Genomic DNA, 27180 nt, shown 5'->3' on the forward strand with positions numbered 1-27180 from the left:
GCAGTTATCGTTGTATTTATTTGTGAACAAAACCTAACTTACTGCCATTACTCTTAATAAAATCCAGGAGTTTGGAATTATCAAATTACTATGGAAAGCATGATCATTGTTAAAAGACAAAAATGGAATTATTATAACTTTTTCATAGGTAAAAAGCTTTTTCTTAGTGCTGAAGTGTTTTATGGATCCGCAACTAACCACACATTACAACTACCACAAAAAGTGAGAAGAAAAAAGAAGCACAATTACCCAAGGAACAAACTCATTTTGATTATCTTCACAACCAAAGATAAAGCCCAAAAATGTTTTTTCAAACCTTAGACAAAACCTAAAAGCAACTTAAAGAATAATTTTGTATTCATTTACTTTTTTTTATTTTTTTATTTTTTTCTTTTCTACTCACAATAGTTTTTCAATCGAAAATAAAATAAAATTAGGTTAATCAAAAAATTTTTTTTATCTAACATCGTTGTTTTATCATACTAGACATAAAATAGACAGGAAAAAAAACACATTGTTTTATCATAGTGTTTTATCATGCATGATGCTTCTAACGATATTGTTTAGATAGGCATTAACTAGAATTTTTAATGAAATTTTTTATTCTTAAAATGTCAAATAAGTCCTATATTGAAATATTTTTTAATGGTATACTAATTTTTATATCCTTTTCCTAAAATACATAAGACTTTTAAGTTTGTTCAATTAACAAGTATCTGTCCCCTGTAATCAATCAAAACCTTTTATCTCAGATTTAATTAGGAAAAGCCACTTGTTAAGAAGAAGGAATATTAAACGAAAACGCATGTAGTTTTCAAACTTTAATCCACCGAGATTTGCTTTACTAGTTCTTCAAAACGACACGCATGGTCCCACTCATTACAAAAACCAAACCCCATTATGCAAAAGCTCTCTTCTTTTGCCCAAACTCTCGCTTTCCCTTTTTTACACACAACAAAAAACAAAAGTTCTGTTATTTTCCTATTTAATCCATAACCATTACACATTTCCAATTTTCCTTTCATTGATCACATAACTCATGCCAAATCTACCTCATCTTCCTCCTCCACCGCAGTTGCAACCGCCCGAAACGCCATCATGGGAAACACCATCGTCTGTATGGTATACTCCAAGAACCACACCATGGAGAACACCACAGAGCACACAATCCACACCAGTTGGCCAAATGGTCTTAACAAAGCCAGCAACGGTTAGATTCAACGGTCTTGATGCAGAGCCGAGGAAAGATAGGGTGATTCTCCGTCAGCCAAGGAGTAGCAGGACCAGTCTCTGGATATGGTGTGTTGCCGGTTTCTGTTTTGTGTTCAGCCTTTTGCTTATCTTTTTTGCGATTGCCACTTTGATAGTGTTTCTTGCGATTAGACCAAGAATACCTGTTTTCGACATCCCAAACGCAAACCTACACACGATCTACTTCGACACGCCGGAGTTTTTCAACGGCGATTTGTCCATGCTGGTGAATTTCACTAACCCTAATAAGAAGATAGAAGTGAAGTTTGAGAAGCTTCGGATTGAGCTCTTCTTCTTCAATAGATTGATTGCAGCGCAAGTGGTCCAGCCATTCTTGCAGAAAAAGCATGAGACGAGGTTGGAACCAATCCGTTTGATCTCTAGTTTGGTAGGCTTGCCTGTAAACCACGCGGTGGAACTCAGGAGACAGCTGGAAAACAACAAGATAGAATATGAGATTAGAGGTACCTTCAAAGTCAAAGCTCATTTTGGAATGATTCATTACTCTTATCAGCTGCACGGGAGGTGCCAACTTCAGATGACCGGTCCACCAACCGGAATCCTGATTTCTCGTAATTGCACGACGAAGAAATGAAAAAGAATACGGTACAGTTCTCTGAGTCAGTAGTCATCTTCAAAGTCTTTAGCTTTGGCATGTTTATTCAACTATATTTCTATTTGCTTACCCACAACTTGTATAAAAGAAAAAGACCTAGTGAACTCTATCCAAGAACCGAGATCGGAGTTTGTACTATTTCCAAGATAAAGAAACTGGAAAGATATTATCTTTCTATGAAGCAGATCCATAATTGATCCACAAGACACAGTGCCAAGACCAATGTTGTATTTTAATACAGTTCAACATACCTGAACCACCAGAGAAAAGAATTAAGACCAAAAGCAAAAGAGGTACAAGCATTAGATGCCTATGTTGGTTCCCTTTAGGACTTAAAGTAATCAAAATCAGTAAAACACACAAGAAGAAGCTTAACCATTTTTTAGCATATACCAACACAGAGGATTTTAATATTCAAAATCTCAACTTTGATCAAAAAAAAAAAAAAAAAAAAGATACAATGGTCTCAGGAAAGAAAAGTTGCAGAAATTGGTTGGCTAAAACCACAGCTGGTTTCACTAGACAGGTATGTAAAGCTGATTGTATATAAAACCCCACAAGTCTCAGCTAATGGGGCTTTAAGAAACATCACATGTCTAACGGTAGACTGAAACAGGGATCATCTGAAACTCCTTTCACATTTTTTACTTATTTTATCAGAAAGAAGTAAAGCAACCAAATCTCTTTCTTTTTTTCTGTAGTCCCTCAAACCAACTTGCATCACTTGATTAGACAATACCAACTTTGAGTATCTAGATTCTAGAAGAATTAAAAAATGAACAAGAAACTTCGCATGTCTAATGGTGGCATGAATATAGTACCATTTTTCTCCCCAAATTCCTTTTTCGCTTTCCCTAGGTGCTGTGATCTTTCTAACGATTCAAACTTAGCCAAATGGACAACAACCTTGAGCATTCTCTCTATTCATCTCTCAAAGCGTAGGTACAAAACTTAATATCAGGAAACCATATCAAAACAAAAAAGACCTTGACCCTCATAAGATAAAGGGAAATCAGTTTGAAAATGGTGAATCATGTGGCGATTGGCGAAAACATTATTTATATCCTTCAATATCTATCTCTCATTTAACACAATCCTGATCGAGCTCTTAACATTATTAGAAGGTCCAGAGAACAATATCCAAAGCAAATGGACCAAAAGAAGTAAAAGAATCAGGACCTGACTTCTTCCAATGTTACACCCTCAAACCTCAGCAGGAGTCTTTGCCACAATAGAGAGAGCATGTAACCCGCTCTTCAACTCATCTTGCAACAAGTCATATATCAGCCTATGTCTCTTGACCAAGCTTTTACCTTGGAAAGCATCCGAAACGATTCGCAAGTTGAAATGTGTTTCCCCATCATCACCAGCACTACCTCTAACAGCGGCATGTCCTGCGTGCTGGTAAGAAACATCTTCAACTTCTAACTCAACAGGATCTAGCTCCTTCTCCAATTTCTCTCTTATCCTCATCCCTCTACTCCCTAAAGCAACAACATTTGACCCACTCTCAGAATCATCAATCTTTTCTGTTCCCAAATCCTCAACTAGATCAGGTTTAGACTCCAAATCCACCTCCGGAACATTAGCTTCGTCCTTAGTCTCAGGAATAGACACAAAGCTGGATTCTGAACTCTCTCCAGAACTTGAATCTTCCTCACCTTTGACTTCCAAATGAAGAGCCTTTTTCTGCATCAGCTTAAGCATATTAAGTAATCCATTGTTTCTAGAAGGAGACAGACTCTGCTGCAACCCGAGAAGAACAGCGAAATCAGGTGTTATCCTCAAAATCTCAGGGACAGGTCTTCCAGATAAACCCTTGACTAATAGAGCAGCTAACCCTTTAGTGAGAACCGAATCAGAATCAGCTTCATACACAACATTACGTTCCTCATCAAAGAAAGCCCTAACCCAAACCTGAGAAACACATCCTTCTACTTTATTCTCCCTCGTCTTGAATTGAGAATCGAGAGGTGTCAGATTCTTCCCGTAGAACATAAGCTGCTCGTATTTAGCCTTTGGCTCTTGTACCGATTGGAAAAGCTTGACGATCTCTTGTAGCTTCGGTGGAAGCTCTTCGATTGGTTGAAGGTCTCCATAGCTCGACGGAGATGATGAAGCCGATGGTGGAGGAACAATCCCGGTTGAAATTTTCTGGAAAGTGATGATCGTCCGGCGAAAGGAAGGAACTTCCGACGGTTTTAGTGGTCGTAGAAGAAGGGTTTTGGCCGGATAATGGATTGAAGAAAACAAGGTCCGTTTGAATGGGATTAAACGAAGCGAGGAAGCGCAACAAGAAGAAGACATCGCTGCTGCCATAGTCGCGAACTTGAAACTTCGAGAGAGACTGAGATGATGATGAAAGCTCTCCTTCTTCACTTTTTCTGAGTCAAAAACCAATACCGCCAATTAGGTAGTAACCGGGAATTAAACCGGGAATGTACCAAAATCCAAAAATTAGATGTAAAATCAATTGTGGGGTTGATTATGAATAATTAGAAAGTATACGACTCTTTTCATAAATAAGGAAAAGAAAAAGATATCTAGATTTTTTTTGTTTTGTTTTGAAGCATCGTCTTCCTGGTTCTTCGTTCTCTTGCGTTCGTCACCTCAAACACGTCCGCCATTATTATATATCAAATCAATCATGTCCGAATCCAGCTTTTACCAATGTAAGCAATTAAATTAAATTAAATAAAAACACTTTTATCAAATTTAATCAAATTAAAAAACTGTCCCTTTCTTATCTGAGATTCTATTGTTTCTGTCTACTTCCACAGAAAGAAACTGCATCTCCGTTTTTTTTTCTGATTTGAGGCTTTCCTTAGATCCTTGAGAGCAAAACTGAATCTGGGTAATTTTAAAAATCTCATTTTTACGACTTATCTCTTTTGAACGATCTGTTTTTTCATGTAAGTACGATTTCACCTCGAGATGATCGATCATTGCTCTTCTGGTTCTTCCATGTTTGATTAAATGTTATAACTTGAGGGTTTTGTTTCTTTTGGATTGTTCTCGCATTTGTTGATCTATGGTTATCAAAAGAGTTTGGATTTACAGTTTTTGGTTGCAGCTGAAATTTTTCACTCTTTTCTTCTCTGTTTTGCTGGATAAAGTTGGATTTGATTCACATTGTTGTTTAGAATCTAGATGAAGTTGTAAGATTCCTTGTATTGTGTTTGCTTATGCATGATTGTGATAAAGATTTAAGTTATTTTACCAATGTACAATGTCCAGAATTGTCGTCGGGATGGGTTCTAAGTCCGTTGTTGACATGATCGAAGCTGCCTCGCGGGCACATTTTTCTGGTTTACACGTGAATGGGCACATGAATGGGTTGGAACCAAGTGCACTTAAGGAAACCACTTCTGCATCAGAAGATATCCAAAGACAGCCTTTTGTAATAGGTGAGTTCTGCTTTTGCTTTCATTTTTGATTAATATATGGTCGTGGATAAAAAAAGCTTGACGAATGGTCTTGATTGATATGTTGTGACTTGAATTGGTTAGGTGTTGCTGGAGGCGCAGCATCGGGAAAGACTACTGTTTGTGATATGATAATCCAGCAACTGCACGATCAGCGTGTTGTACTTATTAACCTGGTAATTTTGTTTTGCTAATAAAGTTTCATAGAGCTAAGTGATAACCACCGGTTTGATTTGTGTTTCGAATGTATATGAAGTCAATTGAATTCCACACAATTTAGAGATCTAAAAGGAGAATATTACCAGCTAATAACTTATATATGGCTGAAGTTTAACATTGTTCAACCTTGTCACCATTGTTTAGATATTTATGTCAGTCTATTTATCTAATTCTCAAATTCCTTTGGCATCATGATAAACCACAAATTGCTCGACTTAATATCCTATGATAATGATTTTTGGCAGGACTCGTTCTATCATAATCTGACTGAAGAAGAACTTGCTAGAGTTCATGAATACAACTTTGATCATCCAGGTGAGAATATATTTGGAGTGTAATTGCTTTCTGTAATCTACTCTTGTCAATACATAGTGTCATCAGGAGTAAAAAATCTTTCCTAGCTTCTTTGGCCATTTTTTTTTTTTTTATAATACTTCTTTGGGATAATTAAGGCATAACTAACAGCCATATTATTCAGTGATATCTTACTAATTGATGTATTCTCTTTTATTAAAGCAATTTCATCCCTGACAGCACATTACTAGTTGCTGGGAGTTATGAGAAAAAGTCTTGTGCATTACTCTTTGTCATCCACCGTTAATTTCTTTTTATCCAGGATTCTAATGAATTGTTGTTGTTTCTGTAGACGCATTTGACACAGAGCATTTATTGTCTTGTATGGAGAAATTGAGGCAAGGGCAAGCTGTAGATATTCCAAAATATGATTTTAAAACTTACAGGAGCAGTGTTTTCAGAAGGGTACCACCTTCCCTCTCAGCATCACTCATTATCATATTGTTACTTGATGTTTATAAATTTGAGATTCCTTTTTCATTTTCTCACTGCCTCTTTCTGTAACAATAGCAATTTCTTAGATGTCACCACTGGCTTTTATCTGGTTGGGGATTTAAGGGGAGATCAATTTAATCTTATTTGATGCTAGGATTTTGAAAAACATTCTGCAGGTAAATCCTACAGATGTAATAATTCTTGAAGGGATACTTTTGTTCCATGATCCACGCGTCCGAAAGTTGATGAACATGAAGATTTTTGTTTGCACAGGTAATTTGTTGCCTCTTCCCGTTATAATTATTGTAAACTCTTGTTTCGACTACATTCCATTTCCCTTTTGTAGATTCACTTGGCTTTTTTTTTCTACAAAATTTCACATGATGGAACAACTTCTTATGCTTTAAGATTTTGCTGTTTCACATTGCTTATTTTGTTTTCTGCGTAGATGCTGACGTTCGTTTGGCAAGAAGGATAAAAAGAGATACTGTCGAGAATGGTAGAGATATCGGCACAGTACTTGACCAGGTTAGCCCGTCTTAGTATTGTTACTGTATATATTATCATCAAGAACAACAAGAAATGGTTTACCTCTTGCATTTTAAATATTACATTGCTCTGATCTGTATGTTTTTTTCTCATATTAGTTCGGCGTTTTCAAATCTATATGTTTCTACCCATATTTTATATGATGTCAACCTTTTGATGCAGTACTCAAAGTTTGTGAAGCCTGCTTTTGATGACTTCATTCTTCCAACGAAGAAATATGCAGATATTATAATCCCTCGTGGTGGGGATAATCATGTAGCTATTGACTTAATTGTGCAACATATTTGCACCAAGCTGGGTCAACATGATCTCTGTAAAATATATCCTAATCTCTACGTTATACACTCGACATTTCAGGTAATTGATATATCAATCTCATCTACATACGAGTAACATTCTCTTAACTACCAAACAAGATCCAGAAAATTGATTTCTCTTGCAGATAAGAGGGATGCACACCCTTATACGAGATTCTCAGACAACCAAACATGATTTTGTCTTCTATTCTGATCGATTGATTAGGCTGGTAGGATTATTAAAGCTCATTTAAATGGCTGACCAAATTCTCCTATCACGTCTCATTTCTGTTGTCTGAGTTTTTTTCTTATATTTATCAGGTTGTAGAACATGGTCTTGGACATCTGCCTTTTACTGAAAAGCAAGTGATTACTCCAACCGGTAAGCTTGGTGATTTTTGTTTTTGCAGTGTTGTTCGTGAATTCACAAGATTATTATGTATATATTTAGAGGTTAAACTCGTGACTAATAGGTCATAGATATCCCGGTTACCTGTCTCAGGATGTGTGTATTCTGGTGTGGATTTCTGTAAACGGTTATGTGGTGTCTCGGTGATTAGGAGGTACTTTCCTATATCTTAGCTTTAGTTTATACAATAGGAACTTCCCCATCCTTTCATATCCCACTCTCTCACCAACTTGATGGTGTTTTGAAATAATGCTAGTGGTGAGAGCATGGAGAATGCGTTACGAGCATGTTGCAAAGGTATCAAGATCGGGAAGATCCTAATTCACAGAGAAGGTGACAATGGTCAACAGGTAAACGAGTCACTCCTATTTCATTCCAGGTGTTCTGTTTCATCACTGTTGATGTCTGTATCACTGTGCAGCTTGTTTATGAGAAATTGCCAAATGATATCTCAGAGAGGCATGTCCTATTGTTGGATCCTATTCTCGGGACAGGTAATTAACCCGTCTTTCTTCATCACTTTTTACTGAAAACATTTTATTTCATATTTCTCTTTGCTGTAATACACATTTGTTAGCCAATTCAACACACTTGAAGTGCCTAGTGACACTGAAATTATACATCTTGTCAGGAAACTCAGCGGTTGAAGCTATCAACCTCCTTATAAGCAAGGGCGTACCTGAGGGAAACATCATATTTCTAAACCTTATCTCAGTAAGCTAACACACACCCTTTGCGTATCATTTATACACCCCTTGTGATTACTCCTTATCCATGTTTATCCACAAGAATGCAGCTGGATTGAGATATTTTTTTTCTTTGTTCAATCAGGCACCTCAAGGTGTTCATGTGGTCTGCAAAAAATTCCCAAGAATAAAGATAGTGACATCTGAAATCGATAATGGGTTAAACGAAGAGTTTCGTGTTATTCCTGGTATGGGGGAGTTTGGGGACAGATATTTTGGCACAGACGATGACTAGGCCACTGTGTTCCTGCAGCATTAGTTGTCCCATCCATGTCCTGCATAGCAGTTTACTGATGCATTCACCATCCTATTCTCTACAACGGCTACACAAACTATCAAAGGAATCACCTTTAACTTTGTTGGTTTTCCCATTTAAACCCCCTCAAGGTGTTGGGAACAGTTTTGTTTACTTATAAATGCCCAAGTGAGGGGTTGATCGATCCCGGGACTTGGGATTCGGTGTACCATATATAATTACCCTTGGAACTCTTGATAATTCATCTACAACTCTTGTGTACCATATATAAATATCCTTGGAACCCTTGATACTCCATAAGCATAATACATTTGGCTTCGAAAGGAACATGTGGGCCAATGGTTGCACCACCTCTGTTGTCATCTCATGAATTCAGGTTCGGACCTGGTCTCTCTCTCTCCCAAGTGGGAGGTATATGAACGGCCCAATTATGACAAAAGGAAAGAAAATTATATTTGGCTTCAATGTCCAATATATCTAAGTTTGGTGGTGACTTATGTTGGTTGAAGTGTGAGAGAGGTATTATAGAAAATACTCTGCTCGTTCTCCTCCACATATCCAAGACTTTGGAGATAATGCTGGTATCCTTGGCTAGCATTTGGTAGTGTCGAAGCAATCATTCCTCGGGCTCTCCTTTCTAACTGCATTCCTAGAAAATATTACCCTAAAGGCCTTTGTCTTGGCATCCTCGTCCTCTTCAGCAGGAACTCATCTGTCTTGGAAGAATTATTACCATGTCTGCTTTTGTCAGCAAATACGAAGGTAAGTACACTTAATATGCACTCTTCTCTTCGTGTTCCAGTAATCTTCAGTTCTCCATTTTATGTGCTTTCTGAGTTCAGATGAGCTGATCAAGACGGCCAAGTACATTGCAACGCCGGGAAGGGGCATTTTGGCGGCAGATGAGAGCACAGAAACCATTGGGAAACGATTCGCCGGAATCAATGTTGAGAACACTGAGTCCAACCGCCAAGCTTACCGTGAGCTCCTCTTCACTTCCCCTGGCAGTTACCCTTGCCTCTCTGGTGTTATACTCTTCGAGGAAACCCTCTACCAGAAAACCTCTGATGGCAAACCCTTCGTCGATCTCCTCATGGTCCGTCTCGGAAAAAGCAAACTCCAGCTCTAGTCTTAGTCATTGGGTCCAAGAGTTGCAGAGTTGAAGCTCTTGACATGACCCAAATGGAACTTACTGTTTCAGTTTGGATCTGATTTTTCTTTGGATCAGGAGAACGGTGTTATCCCCGGAATCAAAGTGGACAAGGGTTTGGTTGATCTAGCAGGGACCAACGGCGAGACCACTACTCAAGGTCTAGACTCGCTTGGTGCACGGTGTCAGCAGTATTACGAGGCAGGAGCCCGGTTTGCTAAATGGCGTGCATTCTTCAAGATTGGGGCCACCGAGCCAAGCGTTCTCTCCATCCAAGAGGACGCCAGGGTGCTAGCCCGCTATGCCATCATCTGCCAGGAGAATGGACTTGTCCCGATCGTCGAGCCAGAGGTGCTGACAGGTGGGAGCCACGACATCAAGAAATGTGCGGCGGTGACTGAGACGGTTCTTGCTGCCGTGTTCAAGGCCTTGAACTACCACCATGTCCTCCTCGAAGGCACTCTGCTTAAACCTAACATGGTCACTCCCGGCTCCGACAGCCCAAAGGTATCCAAACTAGATGTTGCAATCCGGTTTTGTTTTGGAGTCGTTGTTTTATTGGTCTTATATTTTGAAACTGAAACCACAACCAAACTGTATCGGTGTGATGCTATTTTATTTAAATTTACATGCCCGGTCCTTACGTAACCACAATCAAATGAATCACAGAGACATCAATACCTCGAAATGCAACGTTAATTTGCTACAAAACGCTAAAATAGTTCTTCTTACAGGTTGCACCGGAACTAATTGCGGAATACACGGTGACTGCTCTGCGCCGCACAGTCCCACCAGCTATTCCGGGAATCGTGTTCCTCTCAGGCATACAGCGCGAAGAGCAAGCGACACTAAATCTAAACGCAATGAACAAGCTTGATGTGTTGAAGCCATGGACGCTCACTTTCTCTTTTGGCGGAGCCCTCCAGCAAAGTGCTATCAAGGCTTGGGCCGGTAAGCCCGAGAACGTAGCCAAAGCTCAGGCCAAGTTCCTGACCAGGTGCAAGGCTAACAAGGACGCTACCCTCGGGAAATACACCGGCTGGGCTTCTGGTGACTCGGCCGCTTTCGAGAACTTGGTTGTGATAGGATACAGGTACTAGGATCCTTTGAGAACGGGCGTTTGCCTTTGATGCGGTTTGAGTAGATATCTAATGTTTCGTGTGTGTTTTAACTGTTTGAATGTTCAATTTTGCAGACTGCTAATAATTGTTATTTTCCGGTTACTGTCAAACTATCCATGTGAAATTCACGTTTTGAAAAGCTAATAATAATGTTTTTATTGTATGAGAATAAATTTAGAAAACTAAAAATTGTTAAGGACATATTACAAGATATCTCCTCTTTTCGCTTTGCTCTAGTGCACATTGTTAGCCAATTCAAACACACTTGAAGTGCTTAATGACACTGAAATTGAATATGATCTTGTCCGGAAACACAGCGGCTGAAGCTATCAACCTTCTTATAAGCAATGGGCGTACTTGAGGGAAACATCATATTTTTAAACCTTGTCTCAGTAAGCTAACACACACCCCTTGTGATTACTTATCCATGTTTATCCACAAGAATGCAGTTGGATTGAGATATTTTCTTCTTTGTTGAAATCAGGCCTCAAGGTGTTCATGTGGTCTGCAAAAAAATTCCCAAAAATAAAGATAGTGACATCTGAAATCGATAATGGATTAGACGAAGAGTTTCGTGTTATTCCTTGGTATGGGCGGGTTTGGGGACAGATATTTTGGCACAGACGAGGACTAGGCCACTGTGGTCCTGCAGCATTAGGTGTCCCTTCCATGTCCTGCATTACATTTTATTGATGGATTCATCACCCTATCTACTACAACGGCTACACAAACTATGAAGAGTTTTGTTTACTAATAAATGCCCAAGTGAGGGGTCGATCGAACCCGGGACACGTTTTTCAGTTTACCATATAGAATTATCCTTGGAACCCTTGATACTCCATAAAACATCACCACCTCTGTTGTCATCTCATGAATCCAGGTTCAAACCTAGTCTCTCTCTCCCTAGTGGGAGGTATATGGCCACTGGGCCAATGATGACAAAATGCAAAAAAAATAAAATACATTTGGGTTCATTATCTAAAATATCTCTTGTGTTTGTAAGTTTTGGTTGCACACTCGTGTGGTTGAAGTGTGTGTGAGAGGTACTATACAATACACTCTGCTTTTGTTTTGTACCTATCTCTTTCTCTTCTCCACATATCCAAGACTTTGGGGATAAAGCTGAGATCATTGGTTGCCATTTGGTTGTGTAGAAGCAATCACCCATTTGCTTTATCCGAGGTTGATAAATTTCCTCGGGTTCTCCTTCTGACACGTATGACAAATTCTAATAGTATATTCCTCGTAGATATTACCTATATATTCTCAATAGTTGCAGGTACTTAAGGCTTTGTCTTGGCATCCTCGTCCTCTTCAGCAAAACTCGTCTCTCTTGCACTCCAAAAAGCAACCATGTCTGCTTTTGTCGGCAAATACGCAGGTAAATTCATACACTTAACATGCACTCTTCTTGTTGAATAACTTAGGTTCTCTCTCTTTAATGCGCTTTCTGTGTTCAGATGAGCTGATAAAGACGGCTAAGTACATTGCCACACCGGGAAAGGGCATTTTGGCAGCAGACGAGAGCACGGGAACTATTGGGAAACGATTCGCCAGCATCAATGTTGAGAACATTGAGTCCAACCGCCAAGCTCTCCGTGAGCTCCTCTTCACGTCCCCTGGCACTTTCCCTTGCCTCTCCGGTGTTATCCTCTTCGAGGAAACCCTCTACCAGAAAACCACGGATGGCAAACCCTTCGTTGAGCTCCTCATGGTCCGTCCCTGAAAAACCAAACTCCAGCACTAGTCTTAATCATTAATCATTGGGTTCAAGAGTTGCAAAATGGAACTTACTATTTCAATTTGGATTCTGATTCCTTTTTGTATCAGGAAAACGGAGTTATCCCTGGAATCAAAGTGGACAAGGGTGTGGTTGATCTAGCAGGAACCAATGGCGAGACCACTACTCAGGGTCTAGATTCACTTGGTGCACGTTGCCAGGAGTATTACAAGGCAGGAGCTCGGTTTGCAAAATGGCGTGCAGTCCTCAAGATTGGGGCCACCGAGCCAAGCGAGCTCTCTATCCAAGAGAACGCCAAGGGGCTAGCCCGCTATGCCATCATCTGCCAGGAGAATGGACTCGTCCCAATCGTCGAGCCAGAGGTACTGACCGACGGGAGCCATGACATCAAGAAATGTGCAGCGGTGACCGAGACCGTTCTTGCTGCCGTGTACAAGGCCTTGAACGACCACCATGTCCTCCTCGAAGGCACTCTGCTTAAACCGAACATGGTCACTCCCGGCTCTGACAGCCCAAAGGTAACGAAATTAAGGATTATAGATCGTTTGATGCTACTCCTTATGGAACCACAATCAAATGAATCACAGAGACATAACTCTAAAACTATATTTCTAACAGGTTGCACCGGAAGTGATAGCGGAATACACAGTGACTGCTCTGCGCCGCACAGTCCCACCTGCAGTTCCAGGAATCGTGTTCCTCTCAGGCGGACAGAGTGAAGAGGAAGCAACACTAAATCTGAACGCAATGAACAAGCTCGATGTGTTGAAGCCATGGACTCTCACTTTCTCATTTGGCCGAGCCCTCCAACAAAGCACTCTCAAGGCTTGGGCAGGTAAGACAGAGAATGTAGCCAAAGCTCAGGCCACTTTCCTGACCAGGTGCAAGGGTAACTCGGACGCTACCCTCGGGAAATACACCGGCGGGGCTTCTGGTGACTCGGCCGCCTCTGAGAGCTTGTATGAGGAAGGATACAAGTATTAGGAGCGTTTAAATACGGGTGTCGCCTTTTATACGATTTGAATATATGTCAAATGTTTCGTAGGCGTTTAACTGTTTAAATTTTTATCGATTTGGTTTAGCGTCTGTGTAATGTTCTTAAACTGTGTTGTGTTTTTTGTGATGGTTTCTATAATATTTTCGCGCCATGACATAACGGTTCGTTCAAAAGTTCGGTAATATCCCCTAAGTGGGTCCCACAAGGAAGTCTATCTTCTTCTTAATCACCAAAAAAAAGAAGTCATTTTCCGAAGGAGAGATATTTTTACTTGATATTTTATAATTGTAAGAATGATCTAAAACTAGTTTGGTTATAAATCCAAATCTTTGAACTATTTTTGATAACATTGTTCATGAATTAGGGATCAGGCGGATGCTCTTACAAAATGGATTAGGGCTTGTGCAACATTATCCTGCTTATTATGTGAACAAAATTGAAGAAACATTTATGCTTAAAAGTTATCCGAATAACAATCATAATATTAATGTTAATAATCGAAGAGAACAAAAAAAAGGGCGTTTATTTAGGCTGGAAAGTCGAAGTCATTGTTATTGAGACAGCACATGCTCATGTGATGAGGGTGGCTCAAGGGTCCACGTGATCCACTCGCTTCTGTCTTAAGCCTCTCTTCTTCTTATTCTTCTTCATAATTTCACAAATCGTTAATATAAAAACAAACAACCAAAACACAAAACAAATCACGCATCGTTATCGCGTGTGACTCCAAATGCTCCAGTCCCAATCGGTCATTATCCTATAAAATAGATTATATTCGAGTTGTATGTTAATAAACAATCACAACATTAAAAAAATGATAAAACTCACATACTCTAACCAACCTCTAATACATACAGTACGTCAGATAGAGTCGTTATGGAAATATCCTACATGCATGGACCAGAGGAATGAGGTACAAAACATCAATAAAAATCCAGATAAAATCGCAGTAGCCTAACATGAGGGCATGACAAGCTTTAGAAAACAATAATTTCAATTACCTCAAACTTCCTTTTATCTGCTCACAATCGAAGATCTTATACTCACATATTTCATGTCATATTCGAGTTTTGACATGGCTTGCATACAACTTGTTTCTCGAATTACCTTCGATTAACTAATTTACTATCGATATAGGACAAATGACTAAGTATATTGGAATCGTCACATCTATTTGACTTGTTCTAATCTTTTTTATCTAGAAATTGTGGATGGAAACTGAACATTTCTTTGATAAGGAATAAGATGGTTCTGTATATCAAAAAGATATTTATAATCAGTTTGAGAAGAAGAAAAATCATCCATAAATCCAATGATAACAGGGAAAATGAAAGGCAATTAGATAGGAGTAGGACAAGAACATAGTAAATAGTTGTTAACCCAAAACAAAACAAAAAAAAAGAGGGGAAAAATATGACAGAGAAATGAAAAATCTTGATTTTAGTACCAAGTATTTTTCCATTTTATGTTCGACATTTTAATGAGATTTATAACCACCAAAATTGGTATATATGTATTATTTTTCCGTTAACTTGTTGTATGCTATTGACGTTATTTGGGAATCAAGAATACAGGAACAAATCACTAAAATCTATTGCAACTGTAGTTGTAATTGATTATACAAAAACTTCCAAAAAATTTAAAGCTCCAACAAAAGCATATATATTCACACAGCTTTGTAAACAATAGCTCACGGTTTACATTTGTTACCTTGTTCCTTTTTTAAACGGAGTCATCCGAAAACGCAAATGAACAATTAGACGAACCGTGAGAATTGATGATTTTCTCATTCGACATAAATTGTTGTGGCTCTTTGCTTCCGCAACCACCAGCTTTGATCTTCTCTGTCTCCGATCTTCCAACATCAATATGCCTTATTTCTGTGAGCATTGCCACAACATCTTTCATTAAAGGTCGTTCGTTTGCCTTGTTGCTAACACACAAGAACGCAACCGCAAGAGTTTGAAGCATCTCATGCATTATCGAGTCAGTCCGTCCATCGAGTCTCGGATCAAGAAGCCTGCTAGGATCTTTTTTCTCAGCCAAGTGATCTCTCACCCACTTAACCAAATGTGCACCTCCTGGTAGATCCGGATCTAACGGATGCTTTCCGGTTAAAACCTCTAACAATACCACCCCGTAACTATAAACATCGCTCTTCTCGGTAATACGTTGCATCGAAGCATGTTCTGTAAAACCCAACAAACAAAACAAATCAAAATCAAAACTCCAAACTTAGTTAAGTGTACAAGTACTTTCTCAAGCTTACCTGGAGCCATGTAACCATAGGAGCCAGCCATCGGAGGCCGATTGGTGGGTTTCGCTAAATCGATTCCGGTATTTGGATAACCGGAGATGGTTCTAGCTAAACCGAAATCAGCTAAGTAGGGTTCAAAGTGAGGACCCAATAAGACATTCATAGCTTTAACGTCACCATGTATAATTGTGGGGAGACAATCATGGTGGAGATAAGCAAGTGCATGGGCCACACCAAGAACGACGTCGTATCGCGCCTCCCAATCAACACATCCTCCTTTTCCGGCGCCGTGAAGCCGAGAACTCAAGCTACCGTTAGGGAGATAGTCGTAGAACAAGAGTTTCAGATTCCGATTAGAGCACCAACCAAGAAGACGAACGATGTTTCTGTGACGAATCGATCCTAGAGTTTTAATCTCGGAGTTAAACGCACCACTCTCTTCCTTTGACCACATTTTCTTCACCGCGAGTGACTCGCCGGAGGGAATCGTTATACGGTAAACCACACCGGAGCTTCCGGTTCCGATCACGTTTGCTGACGTCAGATTCTTAACAATGTCGTCGATTGAAAAATCGAGTTTTTGGTAAAGCGTCACTTCCCACGAATCTATTTCTTCTCCGAGGAGTTGTTTTCCGGCGGCTCTTGCCCGGACTAGAGTGTAAACCGCCATGAGAACAAGTACGGCAGTGACGACGACGAGAATTAAAATAGTCAATCTAACGACGGAGCTGTTCCTGGTCGTCGGGTCGGGTCGGGTCGAGATTGCGTTCGAGATGTAAAGCCCTCTGTTTGAGGCGAGATCAGAAAGTGGAAGTCGCCGGAAAAAGGGCGTGTTGGGTAAATCGCCGGAGAAATCGTTGTAGGAGATGTTGAGAGAGACGAGGTTTTGCAAATCCGTTAAAACGTTTAAGTTTCCGGTGAGTTGGTTGTGAGATACGTCGAGCACTCCAAGGTTTTTCAAGTCGGAGAATCTAGACGGGATTTCTCCGACGAACCTATTGCAGCTGAGATTAAGAGATATCGCCAGAGACGGGATTTGACCCAATTCGTCAGGGATTTCACCAGAAAAGTCATTTTCGCCGAGATTGAGAAGCTGTAGACTCCGACAAGTGGAGATTTCTCTAGGGATTTCGCCGGATAATCTGTTCTTGGCGAGATTGAGCTTTGTAAGCTCTGTCAACAATCCTATTCCCGGAGGCAGAGTACTGGACAGAGCATTATCGGAGAAATCGATGAACTTCAAGCTCTTTGGGAGTGTAGTACCGAGCAATGAACCGGAGAGACTATTCGTGTGAAGATCGAGAAACTCGAGGCTTTCACAACCAGAGATCGCCGGAGGGATTGACCCGACGAGACGGTTCTCACTTATATCAACAAAGTTGAGATTTTTCAGATTCCCGATTTCCGACGGGATACTTCCGGCGAGTCTGTTACCGTTGAGTCTTAACCGGTAAAGATTCGTACAGTTTCCAATATCCGGAGGTATGAAACCCGACAAATCATTGGAGAGAAGAAGAAGCTTCGTGAGGTTTCGTAACCCGAATATCTCTTTTGGGATGGAGCCAGAGAGACTGTTGTAAGAGAGATCGATGGCTTGAAGCTCACGACACTGGGAGAGACTTTGAGGGATGTTTCCAGTTAACTTGTTCTGCCATGCGAAGAACATGGTTAAGCTTCTTAGGTTACTCATCAATGACGGAATCTCTCCTGTGATGAGATTATTGTCGATCTCTAAATGCGTCAGCTTCGTGCAATTCGTTAGCTCTTCAGGGATTGTTCCTGAGATCTGGTTTACACTCAGCTGAAGCTCTTGTAGATTCTCAAGTTTTCCGAAGCTCCTTGGGATGGTCCCGGTGAGGAGATTCTCGGAAAAATCGATAAGCCAGAGCTCGGGACAGTTCCCAAGCTCGGTTGGGATTTTCCCAACGAGATTGTTCTGCCATAAAAGTAGACTCTGCAGCTTCTTTAAACCTCCAATGGTGGTAGGGATCGATCCTGAGATTGAATTCTGATACAAGTAGAGGTTTTGGAGCTCTGTGCAGTATCCAATCTCATCCGGAATTGGACCAGACAAGAGTGACGTGTAAATTGCTATTGTCTGAACACGTTTCAGGTTTCCAATCGACGCCGGAAGTTTCCCGGAGAGACTAGTCTCAGCGAGACCAAGCATTACAAGATTCTCGCAGTTACCTATCTCCCAAGGAAGCTCACCTCTTAGATTCTTGTTCCCACCAGCACGTAAGACTTGTAGATTCTTGAGCTCTCCGATACTCCTTGGGATCTCTCCGGATAGCTTGTTGTCGAAAAGCATAAGCTCTACGAGACCCGAAAGATTCCCAATCTCCATCGGAATATGACCTTCTAGATTGTTAGTGTTCAGAGACAGAGTCTTGAGTTTCTTGAGCCTGAAGATTTCCACAGGGATATCACCGGAGAGAGAATTATCCGACAAATCGAGTAACTCAAGCTCCGTGAAGTCTCCGATCTCCTTGGGGATTACTCCGGTGAGATTCAGTGAAGATAAAGTGAGGGAAGTAAGAGACTTGAGGCTCCGGAGACTAGTCACCGGCAGAGAACCTTGCAAGTCCATACCTTTGAGCTGTATCTCCGAAACTTCACCTCTACGGTTACATTTTACGCCGACCCAATTGCAGGGAGATGTGTCGGCGACGTGCCAGGAGGAAAAAGCGTCGCCGGAGATGTTCAGTTGAGACTTCCATGACAAGAGAGCTTGACCTTGTTGGTCGAGAGAGAAACAGGGGATGAAGAAGAAACAGAGTAGGGATGAGAAGAAGGAGAGTCTATAGATATTTGGTGGCATCGGAGAAGACGAAGATGAGGAAGAAGAATGAGAGAAGTGCGTTGGGATTGTAAAGCGAAGAACCAATCCATCGGTTTTGGTTTTATTTTGTTTATAGGAAATATATAAATAAACACAGAGCAGAGAGAGAAGTAGCAAAGGAAGGTTTTTGATCCCAACAAAGTTTCTATCACTAACCCTTTAGTATTATTTTAATCTTTGCTTTTGATTTTTGTAAAATTGAAAAAACAATTACCCTAAATAGTCCTAATTAAGTTACAAAGTAGTTCACTCTTGAAATAGCTGGATCAAGTTTTAGATAACGTTTTGAAACATAATCCTGTAATTAAATTTGGATTTGACTTCAAGGAATATACCTTACATAGATAAACCTTTTTTATTTATTTATTGGAAAAACATATTATGGCCGACCACCAAAATTTTTGAAAGTAAGAAAATAATCAAATATTATGCAACAAAAATAGTATGCTATAATTTATATGAAAATCGAAATCTGAGAATCAAGAATGACATGTCAAAACAATAGCCCTCTTACAATGGCACCAACTTTCATGGTTTTGAGACCGACATGTCAAATAGTCCTCCTCTCTTTTCCGCTGCTATATTGTAATTGCCTTTTACGACATTTGCATGTACGAATTTTGTCGAAATTTCACTCCAATCCACTAATCAGAGAGCATCGTATCATGATCTTATAACATGTGAACGAGAAGTGTTCTCCACTTCGATAAAAGGTTGCGATCATTTATAGGTCTTGACGTCTTGTTCCATGTGGCCAGTTTTACCATTAAACTAGTATCAAACTGTTACGAAAGGTTCAATCACATTCAAACGTTTTTTTAAGAGTTAGACCGAGCATTACAAGTTATTTAAATTTAACTATATCATTAATTCATATATACTAGCTCTAACTTACAAAAGAAAAGACCCGTTAAATATAATGACAATAGTACAGCCCAAAGATGGCTGCAACGTTCACCACGAAGAATCGAAGAAACAAAACTTGTGGATCTTAAAGCGGCACGATGAACTTTAATGCTTCTTTTTGGTTTAATAATAGGTAATAAAGTGTTCAACGAATTCTCAACACATTAAACGCACCGATAATTTTAACCAATTATATCCACGACAAAAAGTGCTTGTGTTTTAGTAGTTACATTTAAATAGGGTTTCTCATAGTAAGAATTGAAGTATCCAAATCCCTTGAACTTCCCATGAATGTCGACATAATTGTGTAACTAGTAACGAGGAACCATGTGTATTTGAACTAGAAAACTGTACATGGTTTAATCAGAAGCACTTCTTGTAGCTAGTACATTGTGTAACTAGTAACCACAAGAAACCATGTATATAATGTGGATTCTGTTTTTATTTTGAGAGAAAACAGAAGTGGGTAAATAGTGGTTATATTAAAATTATTTACTATTAGCGTAGAATACAGATCATCTACTTTGAGTCTTTGATAGTATAAACTAGTGATAAAAGTTGAAGTAAAACATGGAATCTTGGAGAGTGAAATTGCACATGCAAGCTAGGAATTTTTGTGACTGATTAATTAAAGAAATAATTAGTTTACAACCATGTCCCTTGCTCATCTTGTCGGTCTTAAATTTCCCAAAAAAAAATATTTTTTCAAATTTGTAATTTAATTAAAATGAGTTTTATATATATGACACATGAAAAAGAAATCAGATTTGGACATAATAATAAAAAAATAGAAATGATTTTTAAATTTAGGGTAACGGGTCGAACAAATTATAAAAAGATCGAACACGGCAACTTAAGGCACATGACATAGAGAGGTCATGTGCATGTGAATAAATAAAAAGTCGTTTCCCTACATACCAATTGAATATTTAATTTTAGTTTCCCTAATTGCCTTAACATTCACTATTTCACTTTACGTTATACATCTAATTTTCTCAAGCAGCCGTATCGTAGTCGGTCCATATTTTTCATACCTACAACGACTTTCTTTCACGTTGATCCTACACGTAAAACGAATCGAAATTTCACCTAACATAATCCTTTTTTTTGTTATAAAAACTTATAGACGTCGTTGTTTATATGTACACAAATTTAAACGGATATAACAAAATCAACTAAATACAGCAAATAATAAGAAAAAGAGAGAAATGAATGGTAATGGTCCATTTATGGTAGGGAAAAAAAATAAGAAAAGAACAAAAACCAACAAACAAGAAGGAAGTAAAGAGAACAAAAGGTGCAGAAGAGAAAAGACAAAGAACCTCCAACTGTACTTCTGCCAAATCAGTGAAACATTTCTTTCACAAATCTTATTATGATTATCGGTTATTAATGGTCCCTCTCCTTGTTGGGTGACAACACCCTTTCATCCAAACATTATTCCTAAATTCTCTACACCAATTTATAATTTATACAACTACTACTGTTGTATGATTACATAGGCAAACATTGATGAGTCTAATAGTGAAAGTTAACGTTACAAAACACTTTATAACCAGTGGTTTGGATATGAAACTTCACGTTATATAAGACATTTGTTGATGAAGACATTTGTTTATGAAAGAGTAGTTTATGGGTGGGTACTCTTTATTAGTACAGAAAGATGAAATATGTGTTACAACGTATACTAATAGTGTAAAATAACGAAGAAATGTTTAAGTGCGGATAATTGACGAAGACAATGTAACAAGATCTAGATCTAATCACGATTCAATTAGGTCAGAGATCTCATCACATGAGAGAGAGGCTTTGTTGAATGGCTTGATCTGCTCCAATAAATTATATTAAGTGAGAATTAATAAAGGGTGTTACGCTGGATCTAATCTAGAATATGATATGGGTTATTTATTTCTATAGTAGAAGGTTTTGTCTGTATACTTTTCAATCGGATTTAACTTGTTTTGTCTAATAATAAAAGAATGGTCCCTTGTGGTGGGAATATAGCGGCAGAAGCAGTCCAAGAATGTAGTGGCAGTAGTGCAGAAGTGTGAACAGAAGTGGGCATTTCATCCAAAACTATCTATATGTGTATATTATCTCATGATCCAATGAATAAAAATTTAGTATGATATAGATTTAATATGGATGTAAATCTTGTCTATATAGAGGAGTTTACCTTCTGCATTTTTGCCTGGTTTTAATATATCGAATTTGGTATTAACTTTAAAAATTACATTATCATATATGCCTTATGCAATGATCAAATGCCCAAAATTATAAATAAATTATCAATGTTTTAGTTATTTTTTCAGCTTTGTTTTTCAACTTTCCGCTTGAATTCCTCCTTTTTTCTTTTAACTTTTAGTTTTTTTGTCTAACCATGAATAGAATTCATTAAGACTTCAGCCAATTAAAAGGCCTTTTTCTAGTTTTCTAATTTAAACGTTGCACGACCACAGATTTATAGATTAGAGAAAGAGAAAGCATAGTACTAAATTTTGAACTGATTAAAACAATAATGTTTATGTCTTTTTAACTAACATTGCTTAGTGGAGAAGATGAGCTTTTGCTTTCAACTAATATTATCTCTCGCTCAAAAGCTTTTGTTTTCAAATAAATATCAGAAACAATACGTGTAATGTAAGGTCAAATGTTCCTGCTCCATTGTTTCCGTATTTTCAGGATTTGGGTTTCCCGCTCACTAAGCATTATACCCCAACATCAAGATAAACAAATAGATCAACAATTATAATATTTTCTTACCACTATCGTACACAAAATAAACAAACAAACACTTGGAGTTTCCATTTTCAAGTGGAAGTTTATTTAGAATGCTTGTCAAAGATCTTCAGCGTGATATACATGTAGAGCCTTTCGTTGTATTTCAATTATGATAAGACTACAAGTGTACAACATTTCTATGGTATATATAGCGTGAGTACGTAGAAACGTCTATCATGAATCTTTGTACATGTAAGACGACCCGTCGTGAAACAACCATGAACCGTTTATGTGCGGCATGGTGTTAGATTTTCGCATCTTGAATGATAAAATTCATTGTTTATCTTGTCATATGACAAAAAGAATTATAATTTTTCCATTGATTTGATTATCGTCGATGTGTAACCACTCAAATTCAGATCTAAATATTATATGTTATTGATAAAAATAATGATCAAGACATAATTATTCATCATTGATAATCTTTAACTAAAGATGGTCCTAAACACACTGCTTTTGACTGATGGTCCCAGTTTAAAGAGCCGAACAATCTTTTATCGGGCTTTACTTGGCCAACCAAAACCTATGTTGCATATACTTTTCTCAGCAGTAATACAGGACAGCAAAATACACACGTCTTATTGATATTGTGATCACTTGATGATCTTAATCGGGACATGATCTAAACGTTTTTTTTTTTTTGCAAAAACAAGACCTAATCAGCTTAAGTATTTGTTACAATGTCTATACCCTAAAGAGTTTCACATTGTCACCTATCAGAACTTCGCTAACACATTTTGGGAAACGAATCAGTCGACACCATCCTGCGTGGGAATTAGGAAACTCATTTTGACATTTTCTTGGTACAATGGATTTTTTCGTTTTGGTTCGGGAATCACCAGCAACTAAAAAAAAAAGAACATCAATTGGGTTCTTCACTAAACATTTCCTTCACGATCATTTATCTTTTCGAGGGATTTCATCAAATCTATGTTAAAGAGTATACCAAAAAACGCTTCGACATCTTTCTTTGTACACCGACAAGTATTGTTCTCTCTCCCAGATTGGCTACGAAAGCTTATCTCCCGAAAACTCTTAGCGCAGATGAGGTGAGAGCAGAACTGAGGAACCTCATGCCTGATGATCCACCAGGGAAGTAGGATATACAGTAGTAAACCAGCGCAAGAACCTGTCCATTAGCACAAAAAGAAACAGATACTGGAGATTATGAGATTCAGCAGAATGCGCGGATTTTGCGAGCAGAAGTTCTCAAAACCTCTACAAGTATATCTTTCATACAGTCCAAATAGATAACGGGTGAAGACCCAGATAAGTATCACCACTTGTTCGAGAGTCTAATGTTTGTTGCTAAACTCTGGAGATTCGAAAGGTTCCATCTCAAGACCGATTCAACAATGAGGTGAGTTACTATATGATCTTAAATACTTTGGTGAGGTCCAATATTGTTTTCCACTTGCTCATAGCAATATCTCATTTTGAAAAACTTAAACTCATAATTAAAGGGAATATCCTAAGAATTGGAAGATGAAATGTTTAGTACCTGTAACACTGAGAAGAGCACCGAGAGAATGTAGCTGTGGAGAACCATTGATACGTATATGGTACCAACCATGGTAGCAATGAAACCTAGGGTTGAAGGAAGCCTCTGGAGAAGTACACAAGATATTCAAAAGAGAGGAAGGAAATCACTCTTGGATTTAAGGCATGACAGACACACAATAGAACAGTGTAACATACCTCCATCGAAGACATGTGTGCGAGCTGATTTTTAGGGCCACGAAGTGCGAAGAAGGATCCAATGATGAATCCACATCCAAGGGTGAAACAAATGGCAAATTTCTGTGGCATAAGCACCATGACTGGAAGAAACATTGTGAAGGCAATGAAGATGAAGAAAACACCACTTGCGAGAAGTAAACCGAAATACATGAGCGCTTTTCCTGAAGGCATACTACTTGTTGCTGACTGCAAGCTCCCTGGAATATCTCTAACTCCTTTTGAAACCCTGTAGTCATCAAATTCAGGTACATTGCAAAAACAACAGAAGAACAAGAATTTTATCAGAGAAACAAAAGAAGATTCCTGAAAACAACTACAAATATAAATAACTCAATAGACTTATTCACTAACTCTAAATCCATTGGTATGCAAAACTCATAAATGCATTTCCCAAACTATCAAATCTCACAATCAACAAAGTAAATCTCAATAGCTCAGATTCACTAACACCCACTTCTCACTACCACTAATAAACCTCATCTTCTTAGATTCAGTCACGGAATAAACATTATGAGATGACTAATTGCAATCTACTTACACACTGAAGGTGCCCGAAACAGTGTCATTGGCAGATCTAACGGCGGATTCGATATCAAAGCCGAAGCTTCCGCCGCTTTCCTCGAAATCTCTAGAGGCTGCGTAAGAATTCCAATCCGCAAGCAGAGACGAACCCGATTGCTGCTGCTGATCTACGGTGCTACTCCCGCCCATCGAAAACCATCCTTGTGACATTTTTTGGGTTTCGGGATCTTCAAGGAAAGCAAACAATGATAGACCAGAACGCCGGCGATCGGATATTTTTCGTTGACGTTTTAAGGTTTTTTGGTAAACGCCGCAGCTAAAGAATTACTTACTCGGGAAGAAGAAGACGGGAGAACCGATGCTGTAACGTCGATAGAAGTCAACGGCGTCGTTTCTTAAGTAACTTAGCTTTACCATTTTTTTCCCCGAGTAAAACGAGTAATTTGGAAACTTCTTGAGTGAATTTAAAAATACTGGTATGGTAATTCCCTTATTAATCCAAGCCTTAAAGCAGAACTCATCAAGATATGTAGTTCCAAGCAGTTGTTGTTACAGATTTACAATAGAAAATAAATAATCTCACAGCCAAAATACTTCATTAACAGTCAGTGACAGGACAAATATCATAATACTTTCAAGAGCTGGATTTCAAAGACCAGAGGCTCGTTCGCATGCGATAGAAGGCTGCGTCGTGGTCCAAACTGCATCCACAAACACATATGAGAGATCATTTGAGACATACGTATGTAGCAAGTTCATTGTGGAAGATGAAGAGTAAAGATCTGACTACCTCCTCGGGGATTGGCTTCAATGTCTCGTTTATGTACCCTACTGATGGAGGTATCAGTGCCCTACGCTTCCCTTCATCCGCAAAAGACCATTATGTGCGAGTCATTAGAAATATGAGATTACATCAAAAGACCAAAATCTTATTTGTTGTTTCAAGTTTTTACCTCCAGCTTTCATGCCCACCAAGACTTCTTTCAAGCCCTCAATTACCTGTCATGCGAAGCAGTTTGTTAGTACAGGCCATGATTGGAACGCTATGTTATATGCAAGGTTGAGTGCAAATCAAAGTACGTCGTTTTCATCGAGAATAAGTTTGACAGGAGAGCTTTCACCACTGAATTGATCCACCGTGCTGAATCAAGAAACTATGAGAGTTAAAAAGAGGATCAGATTTGGATGAAAGAAACTATCAAGGCATCTAAAGTTTTGCATGAAATCTAACCTATGAACGAAATATCCATTTGCACGCCGACACACATAGTTTAGTTCGACCAGGTCCCCTTCATGAGCTTCTCGTCCTTCACCTTCAATTATCTCTAAAACAAGACTTCCATGATTAGCAAATAAAACGAACAATATTACAAGTTTTTGAATGTTATCATCAGAAGGAACAACAGACAGAATTCTAGCGAAAGATTAGTACCTTGATACCTCACGCCACTCGGGAGTTTCAATGTCCTGCATTCTTCGATCGCCAACCAAAAAAACAATTAAAAACTAGGATGAGGAACTAAGTCCATGCAACAAGTAGAACAATCCAATAAGCTCAAAGAAGCTTTCACATATTCCTCACTTCTTTGTGTACATGGCTTATCAATGCAATAAACAAGCACATTAAACAGGAAGCCATAAAATATTGCAATTCATAAACTAGTAAAAGATTATTTGAAAAGCAGACCAGAAATATAATCACAAAATCATTTCAAACATGGACACAACTACAAATTTTCCTCAATGCTAGCATCTACAATTATCATCGACGTTCTAACGCAATTTCCTGAATCAAAATCAAAATGAAAAAGGAGTTTAGATAGCTCAGAGAAGTACCAATTTTACCTGATCACTTCAGGTTCCTTCATCTGAGGAACCGGCGCCGCTAAACTAGGAAAATCCAGAAGCGTCAAGACCGAACCAAATCCAGACAGCTGCATAAACATCCTTCTGGGTACATGTACAGCCGAGACCGAAGAGAATCCAACACGACTAATCCTAGAAACGCTGTTCCTTGATTTTCCCGCGCTGATAAATAAAATAAAAAAGGTTCAATCTCCAGCGACCATACTCTCAAATCGACGGAGATAGAAAATTATGAGATTCCAAAACATACGAATCTACCTTAAGGCCATGGATGATCCAACGAAAGGAAGAGAAATCTCCATAGCCATCGCCATCGCCGTCGTCGTCAACAGTCTTCTTCTTCTTCTTCTATGGATAGTGGATAAGAAAAAGAGTGAGAGATGAGATTAGCTACGGAGCAACCCACCACTAAACTTAGTGGACCTGTGGGACCCACACTGCTTATGAATTTTGTTGTGAAAAAAATACGCGCTACGGTAACGCGTGAGGATCTATTTTTCCTTCTTTTTTTGTTTATTTTGTTTATTTTGTTAAATACATCCGGTTCGATCAAACCGGCGATTTCAATTTTGACTTGAGAATTCAGATTAGAGCATAGCCGATCATTGGTGTTGAGTTCTTCTCTCTTTTTTTTCTAGCAGTTTGCCCTTTCAATGCTCTAGCAGTTTGCTTTTACATGTCTCAAGATTAGTAGTAGATCT

The 27180-nt window shown here is 38.8% G+C and overlaps 8 protein-coding genes and 2 long non-coding RNA genes across 22 annotated transcripts; 5 read left to right on the forward strand and 5 right to left on the reverse strand.

Moving 5' to 3' along the window:
* Positions 1-767: 767 nt before the first annotated feature.
* On the reverse strand, positions 768-2307 carry AT4G26488. 2 transcript variants are annotated; one of them, NR_142356.1, is made up of 2 exons: positions 1720-2301; positions 768-1649 (listed from the first exon to the last, which is right to left on the reverse strand). It is a non-coding gene; the product is annotated as an other RNA (long non-coding RNA). The 2 variants fall into 2 exon arrangements; NR_142357.1 differs by having other exon boundaries at positions 824-2307.
* Positions 1024-2055, forward strand: AT4G26490 (Late embryogenesis abundant (LEA) hydroxyproline-rich glycoprotein family). Its single transcript, NM_118782.4, has one exon. It carries the CDS (start codon positions 1040-1042, stop codon positions 1844-1846), a length of 807 nt encoding a protein of 268 aa, NP_194379.3. The 5' UTR covers positions 1024-1039; the 3' UTR covers positions 1847-2055.
* Positions 2302-8977, forward strand: UKL4 (uridine kinase-like 4). Of its 4 annotated transcripts, NM_001341804.1 has the most exons (16): positions 2302-4539; positions 4648-4721; positions 5105-5274; positions 5377-5468; positions 5757-5826; positions 6158-6270; positions 6477-6573; positions 6749-6828; positions 7012-7206; positions 7292-7375; positions 7467-7527; positions 7648-7708; positions 7811-7904; positions 7976-8048; positions 8186-8268; positions 8386-8905. In NM_001341804.1, the coding sequence occupies exons 3-16, from the start codon at positions 5118-5120 to the stop codon at positions 8533-8535; spliced, it is 1410 nt and encodes a 469-aa protein (NP_001320072.1). In that variant the 5' UTR covers positions 2302-4539; positions 4648-4721; positions 5105-5117; the 3' UTR covers positions 8536-8905. The 4 variants fall into 4 exon arrangements, with proteins under 4 accessions (NP_001320072.1, NP_001328772.1, NP_567747.4 ...); NM_001341805.1 differs by lacking the exon at positions 4648-4721; NM_118784.6 differs by lacking the exon at positions 2302-4539 and having other exon boundaries at positions 4552-4779; positions 8386-8977.
* CPSUFE (chloroplast sulfur E) lies at positions 2329-4256 on the reverse strand. The gene has a single exon (NM_118783.3): positions 2813-4256. It carries the CDS (start codon positions 4184-4186, stop codon positions 3071-3073), a length of 1116 nt encoding a protein of 371 aa, NP_194380.1. The 5' UTR covers positions 4187-4256; the 3' UTR covers positions 2813-3070.
* FBA7 (Aldolase superfamily protein) lies at positions 8905-11477 on the forward strand. 4 transcript variants are annotated; one of them, NM_001341807.1, is made up of 6 exons: positions 8963-9318; positions 9399-9652; positions 9785-10213; positions 10441-10799; positions 11145-11219; positions 11312-11477. In NM_001341807.1, exons 1-5 carry the CDS (start codon positions 9291-9293, stop codon positions 11149-11151), a joined length of 1077 nt encoding a protein of 358 aa, NP_001329763.1. In that variant the 5' UTR covers positions 8963-9290; the 3' UTR covers positions 11152-11219; positions 11312-11477. The 4 variants fall into 4 exon arrangements, with proteins under 4 accessions (NP_001329762.1, NP_001329763.1, NP_194382.1 ...); NM_001341806.1 differs by having other exon boundaries at positions 8905-9652; positions 10441-11219; positions 11312-11336; NM_118785.4 differs by lacking the exons at positions 11145-11219; positions 11312-11477 and having other exon boundaries at positions 10441-11025.
* Positions 11369-13880, forward strand: FBA5 (Aldolase superfamily protein). Of its 3 annotated transcripts, none has more exons than NM_001036644.2 (5): positions 11908-12009; positions 12101-12208; positions 12288-12541; positions 12658-13086; positions 13187-13717. In NM_001036644.2, the coding sequence occupies exons 2-5, from the start codon at positions 12181-12183 to the stop codon at positions 13550-13552; spliced, it is 1077 nt and encodes a 358-aa protein (NP_001031721.1). In that variant the 5' UTR covers positions 11908-12009; positions 12101-12180; the 3' UTR covers positions 13553-13717. The 3 variants fall into 3 exon arrangements, with proteins under 3 accessions (NP_001328708.1, NP_001031721.1, NP_194383.1); NM_118786.3 differs by having other exon boundaries at positions 11959-12009; positions 12107-12208; positions 13187-13722; NM_001341809.1 differs by having other exon boundaries at positions 11369-12208; positions 13187-13880.
* A 1181-nt stretch (positions 13881-15061) lies between these two features.
* AT4G26540 (Leucine-rich repeat receptor-like protein kinase family protein) lies at positions 15062-18922 on the reverse strand. The gene is made up of 2 exons (NM_118787.6): positions 15835-18922; positions 15062-15754 (listed from the first exon to the last, which is right to left on the reverse strand). Exons 1-2 carry the CDS (start codon positions 18641-18643, stop codon positions 15288-15290), a joined length of 3276 nt encoding a protein of 1091 aa, NP_567748.5. The 5' UTR covers positions 18644-18922; the 3' UTR covers positions 15062-15287.
* On the forward strand, positions 16030-18793 carry AT4G26542. Its single transcript, NR_142358.1, has one exon. It is a non-coding gene; the product is annotated as an other RNA (long non-coding RNA).
* Positions 18923-22993: 4071 nt separating the features above from the next.
* Positions 22994-25000, reverse strand: AT4G26550 (Got1/Sft2-like vescicle transport protein family). Of its 2 annotated transcripts, none has more exons than NM_118788.4 (4): positions 24630-25000; positions 24050-24317; positions 23853-23957; positions 22994-23480 (listed from the first exon to the last, which is right to left on the reverse strand). In NM_118788.4, exons 1-4 carry the CDS (start codon positions 24821-24823, stop codon positions 23370-23372), a joined length of 678 nt encoding a protein of 225 aa, NP_567749.1. In that variant the 5' UTR covers positions 24824-25000; the 3' UTR covers positions 22994-23369. The 2 variants fall into 2 exon arrangements, with proteins under 2 accessions (NP_567749.1, NP_001328906.1); NM_001341810.1 differs by having other exon boundaries at positions 24443-25000.
* A 44-nt stretch (positions 25001-25044) lies between these two features.
* Positions 25045-26874, reverse strand: AT4G26555 (FKBP-like peptidyl-prolyl cis-trans isomerase family protein). 3 transcript variants are annotated; one of them, NM_118789.3, is made up of 8 exons: positions 26738-26874; positions 26459-26641; positions 26046-26080; positions 25845-25938; positions 25694-25754; positions 25567-25612; positions 25404-25474; positions 25056-25314 (listed from the first exon to the last, which is right to left on the reverse strand). In NM_118789.3, the coding sequence occupies exons 1-8, from the start codon at positions 26791-26793 to the stop codon at positions 25237-25239; spliced, it is 624 nt and encodes a 207-aa protein (NP_567750.1). In that variant the 5' UTR covers positions 26794-26874; the 3' UTR covers positions 25056-25236. The 3 variants fall into 3 exon arrangements, with proteins under 3 accessions (NP_001328908.1, NP_567750.1, NP_001328907.1); NM_001341811.1 differs by lacking the exon at positions 26738-26874 and having other exon boundaries at positions 25045-25314; positions 26459-26724; NM_001341812.1 differs by having other exon boundaries at positions 25062-25314; positions 25404-25612; positions 26738-26860.
* Positions 26875-27180: the final 306 nt, after the last annotated feature.

Source organism: Arabidopsis thaliana, chromosome 4 (genome assembly GCF_000001735.4).
Source record: "Arabidopsis thaliana chromosome 4, partial sequence".
NCBI classification, from domain to species: Eukaryota; Viridiplantae; Streptophyta; class Magnoliopsida; order Brassicales; family Brassicaceae; genus Arabidopsis; species Arabidopsis thaliana.